The sequence below is a fragment of the Colobus angolensis genome, unplaced genomic scaffold, assembly GCF_000951035.1.
Source record: "Colobus angolensis palliatus isolate OR3802 unplaced genomic scaffold, Cang.pa_1.0 Scaffold401, whole genome shotgun sequence".
NCBI classification, from domain to species: domain Eukaryota; kingdom Metazoa; phylum Chordata; class Mammalia; order Primates; family Cercopithecidae; genus Colobus; species Colobus angolensis.
This window is the reverse complement of record NW_012117389.1, coordinates 1,370,098-1,381,189: the sequence shown is the minus strand read 5'-3', so window position 1 is coordinate 1,381,189 and position 11,092 is coordinate 1,370,098. Positions and strand designations below refer to the sequence as shown.

At 37.7% G+C, this 11,092-nt stretch overlaps 1 protein-coding gene across 6 annotated transcripts in view; it reads left to right on the top strand.

Annotated features, from left to right (window-relative positions):
* FGF13 (fibroblast growth factor 13) overlaps positions 1 to 10,565 on the top strand; it is a 550,802-nt gene extending 540,237 nt beyond the window's left edge. For all 6 annotated transcript variants that reach the window (XM_011955826.1, XM_011955822.1, XM_011955823.1 and 3 more), the window contains 2 exons: positions 6,374 to 6,572; positions 9,156 to 10,565. In XM_011955826.1, the coding sequence (XP_011811216.1) occupies positions 6,374 to 6,572; positions 9,156 to 9,292 (336 nt within the window). In that variant the 3' untranslated portion in view covers positions 9,293 to 10,565. The remainder of the gene's footprint in view (positions 1 to 6,373; positions 6,573 to 9,155) is intronic.
* Positions 10,566 to 11,092: the final 527 nt, after the last annotated feature.

The following is an 11,092-nucleotide window of genomic DNA, read 5'->3' as shown; positions in this document are numbered from 1 at the left end:
AAATAGTCCTCTATTCATTGGAAAATGTAGTGCCACATTTAAACCTTTTTTGGATTTATACAAGGGAGCTTCCATATGTTCTTCATATGTTCTATTTTTAATTTATTTATTTCACTAGGTATGTTTTGATAATTTACTGTATGCCAGACCTTATGTTAGGAGCTGCCTTCAAGTATCTAATAGTCCAGTGGATATTTGAGGGAGCAATCCATATTCTGTTTATCGTGAATTAATAATTTTGCTTAGCTACAGTGCACTGGGTGAGTATTGATTCCCTCTTCCTCAATCTCTCCCTTCCCATGCTTTGATCTCAGTAATAATGAAGTTCATTCACATCAAATATACCCTGGAAGAGAACATCAAAGCCCTAAATATAATAATTAGTCCTGGATTTTGAAATCACTGGTGGAAGGGAAGCCTGTATAGACAATATAGGTAGTTACATTGTCACCCCCATGGGCATGATTTATGTTTTAAGGTTCTGTTGTTTCAAGTTTTTTAACAGAGTTGAACATCTAATTTTAATCTGCATATTAATTTCATTAGGCTGGGGAATAATTGGTGCACGCAAGTCAAACCTGCTTAAATAACCTAACTTTTAATCTGGAAAATTAATTATCATCAGAACATGGCTCAGAATTAGAAGAGTGACCGTTGCTACTGGCAGAAATTGTTCAATGAATTGGAAGGTCGGGCTACTGAAAATGCGACTGGAAAAGAGGAGAAGAAGAGAGAGGTGGGAATGTAGAAGGAAAAGGTAGATTAGTTAAAGTAGGTTTATCAAACTCACTAAAAAGAGGAAACTGTGTTTTCTAGGTTCATTATGAAACATTCTTTAAATGCCCACTCATAGTATCTATCAACTGTTTTTCTTTCTGTGTTCTATTGTTCTTGCTTTAAAAAATGTTACATGTGAATTAAACAAAATATATTGAGACACATGAATCTATACCAGGATGTGTGCACTTGGCAACACTGCCATCACAGGCTTTGTTCGCCAGACTGGGGACTTAGTGTTCCCGTTTTATGTATGGACAACTTCAGTACAGTCTGTTGCTCTCTCTAGATCCAAGGGAATCAGTGCAGCCCATGTTAAAAAAAAATATATATATATATGTTTTTGAGAGAAATATGCTAAAGGGAAACATTTACAGTCTGCATGGCAATCCTCAAAGCCTCCCATCCTGCTGAGATGCGGACTCAAATGAAACAGTGTATAGTTGCACTATAGCTGAAAATACAAGAGCAGGGTGAAAAAAAAAGTATGAAAACCCTGTTATTAAGGCCTTTGTTTGCCAAATTACTTATTTTAATCAAGAAGGCACTTAGTCTTGGTGTGTATCTTTTGGTATTGGAGATGTGTTTAAGACTCTGAAATAACATAAATGTTATACAGATATTTTAGCCCTCATCGTTTTGGTATGGCTACTGAAGATATAGCTGCACACCATCTGCTGACTGACATGGTCCTTACTTGGCTCCATTCAGGGAAGCCATCATCGCAGCCCACTCTTCTATTAACCTGGCTCCAGCTCTGGGAGGCCAGAGATACTACTACACTCTGTCTATACTTTGCCCTTGGTGCCAGGGGCAAGCCAGGCCACTGTTGCTTCTTCTGACTGTAACAGAGAATAACAATTTATATTGCTCCCAAGCCTTTGTTCTAGGGAGAAAATGTTTTCTGGTACACCCTTGGGTCTTGCGGTTATTTGCATATATTTAACATAACTGTTGCACGAATGCATTCTTCACTTGCCTCTCAAAGTCTGTGTGGAGGTCTTAATATGCCCTGAGAAGGGCAGCTGACCATTAACATCTGTGATTGTAACAATTCCCCAATATGTTATATGGATGTGATGTTCAGGGTTCAAATGTTTTATTCTTGTCAGTGATATTTCAACCTCCAAAGAATTATTTCCTCCATCATCATGTGAGTACGCTGGTAAAAAGGAATATTAGATTTTGCTCCTGGATCCACCTATTCTCTGAATGTAGATCCTTCATTCCTTACCCAAAATATTATCATTATACTATAATAATACTAACTGAGATGATTTTTTTTTTTTTTTTTTAAGATGGAGTCTTGCTCTGTCACCCAGGCTGAAGTGCATTGGTGCAATCTCGGTTCACTGCAACCTCCGCCTCCCAGGTTCAAGTGATTCTCCTGCCTCAGCCTCCCGAGTAGCTGGGACTACAGGCACATGCCACCATGCCTGGCTAATTTTTTTTTTTTTTTTTTTTGTATTTTTACTAGAGACAGGGTTTCACCATGTTAGCCAGGATGCTCTCGATCTCCTGACCTCATGATCCACCCACCTCAGCCTCCAAAAGTGCTGAGATTACAGGCGTGAGCCACCATGAATTTCTTAAATAAAAGGTTCAGTATTCACTAAGAAACAGACATTGAACTTCAAGGGGAATAGATATGATTATACAGAGGAATAATTTTAGAGACAGATTGATTATTTCATTAAATAAATATTATTTTTCTGAAAAAACATAGATATGCAAAACATATTTCTTTGAAGAGAAATCAACACATAAAAGGTTATAAGACTTAAAGCATCTTTTATTTTGTAGTCATGTCAAGTAATTTCTCAGTGACTATGCAGGGAATGCATGACATCTTTTTAACTCATTCATGCATTAATTACAATAGCAGACATTTATCTAGTGCCTATTAAATCCAGAACACAGTGATGGCTGCCTTTATTTAGTGCCTCCCATGTGTCAAGACCACTATGGTACCTTCTTCCAGTGCACTAGTGAGCATCTCCAGATCGATCAAAGTAGGTTGGTTCCTTGGCGTACATCTACCTAGTCTCCTCTGAACAGGGATTTCGTGGGTTGGGACAAATCCAGTTTCTATTATTCATATGAATCACTGCAGAGACATAGGGGTGAAACTGTGTCCTTTTGGTGGACCTGCCTGTGTTGGGTGGGATGTTCACATTTTTTCACATTTGATAAAAATCAAGCCTCTTCTGCCTACTCAACACTGGATAAAATGACAGTGTCATACACAGAGAACAGAACACTCCTTTGGTTGCTTCAACATTCTTTTTTTGGCCTCATTTTTCTCCCTCTCTACGGAGTTTTGGAGTCCAAATTTAGTGGTGATGACTAAGAAATTGCCAGGATGTGACAGAGCATTCAGTTCATTGAGTCCTTCCTTGCCATTTTTCGATAGTTGTAACAATTGCCAAGTTTTTTCTCCTGATGTTGTAGGTGCTATGTTATTCTTAACAGATACTAAATTACACTTGCAGAATCTGTCCATGCAGTGACAACCTCATTTTACATACAACTGATTTCATGATATGGTATTAAGGAAATTCCCTGCAGACGTTTTACTAGTTGATAATTCTGAATCCTAGAATTTCCAATATTTAAATCTGAACATCTGAAATTCAAATTATATAAACAATAATCAAGTGGTCTGCCATGTGCTAACGTGTCATTTTTGTGGGGGGAAGGTAGATTGGGGGAAAAAGTAAGACAAGTTCCCTACCATCTGGAGCTAATCATACAGTTGTATGAGTCACAGGGCCATGCTAGAGATGTAGATAGAGTCTATGGCAGCACAGATAACAGGTGTGATCAGTTCTGATTGGGAGAGATTATATGTGATTCTGGAAACAGTCATATTTGAGCTAGGCCTTGGAGGATTAGAGGAAAGCCAGTAGATAGAGAAACAAAGGAATGACATTCTAAGCAAAGGCATCAGCAAAGCACAAAGGCACACATGGTTCTGTGGTGAATGACACTGGAAGATGACGCTGGAAGGCATGGTAGTGACTGAATTGTGGAGAATTTTTAAATGTTACATCAAGTTGTTTGTTGTTTTTACTATAGGCAAGGTGAAATCATCCAAATTTCCCAAGGAAGGGAACTTTGCTTTAGGAAAGCAAACCTGCCAGCTGAAGAGAAGAAACCAGTTAGGAGGTTATGACAGCAGTCCAGTGAAGAGGTAATAAGGCGCAAAGTAGAGCAGTGGCATTGGGAATGGAAGGTGAAGGTCATGAGAGCACGGGAATGAAATGAAAGGCCCTCTGAAGTGTTAAGTGTGAGCAACTGCCAGGATGGTGGACTCCAATTACTAAGACAGAGAATACAGAAAAAGTAGAGGAAGTGTGGCTCTGTGCTTCAAATATTATTCTTCCGTTTTCTGTATTGAAAAGCTTGACTAAAATGATACCCTCTCTGTGAATCCCTCCCTAGTCCCTCAGTCAGAATTAAGTCTGGCTTTTTCTGTTTTCATACAGCACCTCCTGTAAGCCTCCCTTTCTTTCCTTGTGGTAGCACACATTGTATCTATGACATTTGGGTACATGCTTGACGCCTACAAATATATGATAAGCTGTCTGAGGCCACATACTACTTACCTATGAATATTTAGCACCAACCAAGTACATAATGGATCCTTAGAAAATGTGTATTAAAGGAATGAATGAATGCTGCTATCTCACAAGACATTAAATGCAGCCCATTTTGGGGACCTGACTTAGAATATGCAATGATCCCATCTCACCATTCTGAAGTCAGCCATACATTGTTTATGTGGCTAATTGGTATCACTTGCCTTGATCATATGCATTTTTCACCAGATTTATTTTCAAATGGTTTGACTCTTTATGAAAGGAAAATCCATTCTCCAATGATGATTTTTTTCCATACAGTGATTTAATTCCCAAAGAATTTCAGCAACGTTCTATGTAGTTGTCCTCACCACTAAAGGAAATGTGGAGACTTCTAGTCAAATTTCTTGGTACTTTCTTGGCTTTCTCTATGTTGAGAAATCCTACAAAGAGGAGTTTTCACAGCCCATAAATAGAACATTTTGGTTCCTAACATGTGACAGTTGCCTTAGAAGTACATTGCTTCTTGAGTAGGTTGAATTTGTGTGAATCCTCTGAAGATCTATGAGTGTGCCCCTAGGCTGAAATAACCCCCAAAGATACTCCAGTTCGTGCATTCTGGGAGCCAGATTGGGAAGCTGAGGGGAGATTAGGCAGATTACTGTGTGAAGCACTGATCGTAGAATCCTAGAAAAAAGGAAAGGAAATTGCTTGAGTGCTTAAATTTCAGAGAAAAGCTGCCTTGCATGAGGAATACATCCCTCTTTGCTGAAGTGACTGAGAGGGCTTCAGATGTTGCTGCTCGGCTAGTGTGTATTGCTTAAAATGGTATCCAATGTGAAAATAAAGAAAGGTAAAACCATGGAGACATTGTTTTTAAAAGACTGGTGCCCCAGAAAGCTTGCAATATTAGTTTGTATACATGTTTTTGATGATAGTACCAAGTGTTTTTCCTGATAACATCTCAGCAAATTAGCAAAAATCTGGTAGTTTAATTGGTGCCTCTATCACATGTAGCTCAGTTAGCATTTTCCTAACAATCTTCCACTCCAAGTAGGCCCTTTGCTACTCTGTGGATTACTTATGGATTCAAATCTACTATTCATTTCATTTAGCTTAGAAATTATCATTTTTAATGGCTGTTTATTGTACACATAGACACACGTACACTCAAACACACAAAAGGTTGTTTTTTTTTTTTCTTTGAAATAGTCTATTGAGGGCAGGAGCCCTTCTTTTGAAAAATCCAGTCTAAAGTAAAAATGGCCAAATGCATGACAGAAAACCACATTCCTGAGTTCAAAGTCCACTGGGCTGCTCTATCATGTCTGCTAGTAAAATCACTGTAAATTCCTTGCTTTTGTATTGATTTGCATGTAAATGTTACTGTAAGGCAAGGATGGGGTGAGGGGGGAATTTTTCTTTCTGTCTCAAGTCAAGGTTCATTGATCCAAAAAAAAAAATCGATTTGGTTTACCTAAAAGTAAAAGGTAGGCTTTCTTTGTAGCATTCTTTTAGAAACATAGGCAGAAAGCACTGTAACACAGGTTTCAGCCTGAGGCAATTGACAACCATAGTGTATAATAACTCAAGAATCCATGAAAATTAAGTACAAGGACCGAATGTTTTTGTTTTTTTTTTTTTCATATTGAACCCTGAAGGGAACAAAGCTCCATGTGTCAGTCTTGTGCTTGTCTTTTCAATCCTTGACTCTTGTAGTTGTCCGATATATTTCACTTATGTGGCTTATTCTGATGTTCCCATTACCTGTTACAAAGAGAGCTAATCATTGATCAATAACACTTTCACTTACGGCTTTTTCTAAAGCATCATGTGAAATGTTATATATAGTCTGCTGGTTTCCAATTATGATAGTTTATACTATTAAAATAGAGCACCAATCATACAAGCTTTTACAGAGTATGTCTTAACCTCCTAAAAGGCAATACCGCATGATTCTACAGGAAATTCGTAGCTATAAACACTGAACTTTTGTTTATATACTTTTGTTGCAGGAACTTTTCACACCTGAGTGCAAATTCAAAGAATCAGTGTTTGAAAATTATTATGTGACATATTCATCAATGATATACCGTCAGCAGCAGTCAGGCCGAGGGTGGTATCTGGGTCTGAACAAAGAAGGAGAGATCATGAAAGGCAACCATGTGAAGAAGAACAAGCCTGCAGCTCATTTTCTGCCCAAACCACTAAAAGGTACATTTGATATTTTGGGAACTATGGATTGTGCTACTAAATAATACTTATTTATTTATTAAATTTCAATAGTTTTGGGGGTACAGGTGGTTTTTGGTTACATAGGCAAGCTATTTAGTGGTGATTTCTGAAATTTTGGTGCACTCATCACCCAAGCAGTATACACTGTACCCAATATGTAGTGTTTTAGCCCTCACCCCACTCCCAACCTTCCCCCCACCCAAGTTCCCAAAGTCCATTGTATCATGCTTATACTTTGTGTCCTCATAGCTTAGCTCCCACTTAAGTGAGAACATACAATATTTGGTTTTCCATTCCTGAGTTACTTCACTTCGAATAATGGCTTCCAGCTCCATCCGAGTTGCTGCAAAAGACATCATATCATTCTTTTTTATGGCTGAGTAGTATTCCACGGTGTATATATACCACTTTTTTTTATCCACTCATTGATTGATGGGCACTTAAGTTGGTTCCATATTTTTGCAATTGTGAGTTGTGCTGCTATAAACATACCTGTGCAGGTGTCTTTTTCATATGGTGACTTATTTTCCTTTCAGTAGCTACCCAGGAGTGAGACTGCTGGATCCAATGCTACTTTTAGTTCTTTAAGGATTCTCCATACTGTTTTCCATAGTGGTTGTACTAATTTACATTCTTACCAGCAGTGTAAAAGTGTTCCCTTTTCACCACATCCATGCCAACATCTGTTTTTTTTTTGACATTTTAATTATGGCCATTCTTGCAGCTTTTAGGTGGTATCCCATTGTGGTTTAAATTTGCATTTCCCTGATGATTAGTGATGTTGAACATTTAGAAATAGTAATTTAAAACAGTCCTTAATAATACTTTTGAAAATGAAACAGTTGTTCCACATTAAGACATTTATTTTAAAACCTTACATTTTGTAACACTCAAAAACATTTGGTCTCCTGATTTTAATTTTTCCATAATGCATGTACATATAGTGACACTTTACTTATGTAGAAGTAACTTACATGCTAACTCAGGACAGCCAAGACCCCCAAATTATGCTACAGTGTTGCCTGGGCAGAAACATAGGTGTTAAAAATGTGTGTACACAGCTGGGTGTGGTGGCTTATACCTGTAATCCCAGCACTTTGGGAGGCTGAGGCGGGTGGATCAGGAGGTCAGGAGATCGAGACCATCCTGGCTAACATGGGGAAACCCCGTCTCTACTAAAAATACAAAAAAATTAGCCAGGCGTGGTGGTGGGCACCTGTAGTCCCAGCTACTCAGGAGGCTGAGGCAGGAGAATGGTGTGAACCCTGGAGGCAGAGCTTGCAGTGAGCCGAGATCGCACCACTGCACTCAGCCTGGGCGACAGAGCGACACTCCGTCTCAAAAAAAAAAAAAAAAAATGTGTGTACACTTAACACCGGAAAGTTCCTTGGGTCCTCTCTAAGGGCCCAACACATTATTTCAGCAAATTTTGCTTATAGTTTTCCCATCATTATTAGCAAATTAATAGCAGATTAGAAAGGGTGAGGGATAAGAATAGGCTGTGGAAGATAGGAATATAAGAAATAGTGAAATATGGTAGAGAAGAGACAGAAAATGCAGGCAAAGCAGAGGAAGACTTCAAAGAGATTACTAGCCTGGGGTTAGAGTAGGGGTTTAGAGGAGAGGCAGACACTGCGCAATTCAAACAAGCATAGCACTGTGTTTTATAGCACGTTTTTTGGAGCCAGACTGCCTAGATTCAAGGCCCAAGTTCACTTTTTACTAACTGGATGGTCTTGAACAGGTTATTTACCTGTGTATGCCTCAAGTCCATCTGTATAATATGGATAAGAGTACTCATAAGATTCTCATAGGGACTAAATGGGATAATGCATGCAAAGCACTTAGAGTAGTATCTAGTGTTATAAGTGTTCCATAACTCTAAGCTATTATGTTTATTTATAGCACAACAATAATAAATTTTACCATTTAATATGCCAAGAATTATCCAATACTTAGGCTCTTAAAGTGTTTCATTTTAAAGTATGATAGAAATCAATGTTTTAAAATATTTTAAATTGTAATATTTGCCTTGCACAGTATGCTATAGATGATATTTAAACTTCTAAGAGGTTTATTAAATGCATTTTTTATTAATCCTCTCTTACATAACCATATGTGATTGAAGTGAGGCATTAAAATTCTTTACACACTACTACACCAAGGCTAGATTTTTGCTTCATCTGATCCTGTCCATGCTCTACTGAGTCCTTGAAAGCAGTGTTTTTCATGTCTGGCTTAAGGCACAGAAGCCTAATAACCAAAAGAAAAGTTGAGGACCAGTGCGGTGCGCCCATTTTTTTAATGTATTTTTTTCTCTTTTTCCTTTTCTGAATTTAATTTATAATTGACATAAAAATCGTATATATTTATTATGAACAAGATATTTTGAAATATGTATACATTGTGGAATAGCTAAATCAAGCTCATTAACATATGCATTACCTCACATCCTTGTCATTTAGGTGTGTAGAACAGAACACCTACAAGCTATTCTTAGAAATTTTCACGATCGGTATGCCCATTTGAAGGCCTTTTACACCATCTTTGTGTGCTTTTCAGTGGCCATGTACAAGGAGCCATCACTGCACGACCTCACGGAGTTCTCCCGATCTGGAAGCGGGACCCCAACCAAGAGCAGAAGTGTCTCTGGCGTGCTGAACGGAGGCAAATCCATGAGCCACAATGAATCAACGTAGCCAGTGAGGGCAAAAGAAGGGCTCTGTAACAGAACCTTACCTCCAGGTGCTGTTGAATTCTTCTCGCAGTCCTTCACCCAAAAGTTCAAATTTGTCAGTGACATTTACCAAACAAACAGGCAGAGTTCACTATTCTATCTGCCATTAGACCTTCTTATCGTCCATACTAAAGCCCCATTATTTAGATTGAGCTTGTGCAAAAGAATGCCAAGCATTTCAGTGAACTAAATCTGGGAGAAGGACTGCCAAATTTTCTCATGATCTCACCTATACTTTGGGGATGATAATCCAAAAAGATTTCACAGCACTGATGCTGATCAAAATTTGCTCTCCCACCAAGAAAATTTCAAAGACCACAATTGTTCTTCAAAAACAAACAAAGCAAAACATAACAAAATTAACTGCTTAAATGTTTTGTCGGGGCAAACAAAATTATGTGAATTGTGTTGTTTTCTTGGCTTGATGTTTTCTATCTACGCTTAATTCACATGTACTCTTTTCTTTGGCATAGTGCAACTTTATGATTTCTGAAATTCAATGGTTCTATTGACTTTTTGCGTCACTTAATCCAAATCAACCAAATTCAGGGTTGAATCTGAATTGGCTTCTCAGGCTCAAGGTAACAGTGTTCTTGTGATTTTTACCAATTTTTTTTTTTTTTTTTTTTTTTTAGATTTGTAATATTCTGGTCAAGTTATTGTGCTGTACTTTGTGCGTAGAAATTGAGTTGTATTGTCAACCCCAGTCAGTAAAGATAACTTCAAAAAATTATCCTCAAGTGTAGATTTCTCTTAATTCCATTTGTGTATCATGTTAAACTATTGTTGTGGCTTCTTGTGTAAAGACAGGAACTGTGGAACTGTGATGTTGTCTTTTGTGTTGTTAAAACAAGAAACGTCTTACCTGTATATGTATGAGTCCTCCTGTCATTGTATTTGGCATATGAATATTGTGTACAAGGAATTGTTAAGACTGGTTTTCCCTCAACAACATATATTATACTTGCTACTGGAAAAGTGTTTAAGACTTAGCTAGGTTTCCATTTAGATCTTCATATCTGTTGCATGGAAGAAAGTTGGGTTCTTGGCATAGAGTTGCATGATATGTAAGATTTGTGCATTAATAATTGTTAAAAATCTGTGTTCCAAAAGTGGACATAGCATGTACAGGCAGTTTTCTGTCCTGTGCACAAAAAGTTTAAAAAAGTTGTTTAATATTTGTTGTTGTATACCCAAATACGCACCAAATAAACTCTTTATATTCATTCAAAGAATAATCTTCCAACATGTATTTATTGAGTGTCCATTATGTGCCAGTAACTGAAGTAGCAACTGGAAGTAAACATTGTATAATGTAGATAAGGTCACTGTCCTCAGATAATCTACAGTCTAGAGATTCATATTAACATGAACACTTTAAAATGTGCTTATTTTACTAGTTACCGTAACTTCAGATTGGTACAGAGGAATTCACGTTCCCATTCAGTGGTCAAATTATACAAATGAGACCTTTGTGCTGTTATTTTCTCTGCCACTCACAGTGTCATTTCCCGTCTCTGTTGCTTATTTCTCTCCTCTCTAGAGGGAATACACAGGACTAAATATCTAGTGTCGTTTCTACCTTTGAGAACTGAAGGAAAATGTAAAATTGTTTTTAATGTTGATGACTTTTCTCTAGCTCCCCAAAGCTGCATTGTCTGGCAATGAAGACTTTGAAAACAGTCAATGCAGATGGTCCCTGACTTGCAATAGTTCAACTTACATTTTTTTTGGGCTTTACAGTGGTACAGAAGCAATAGGC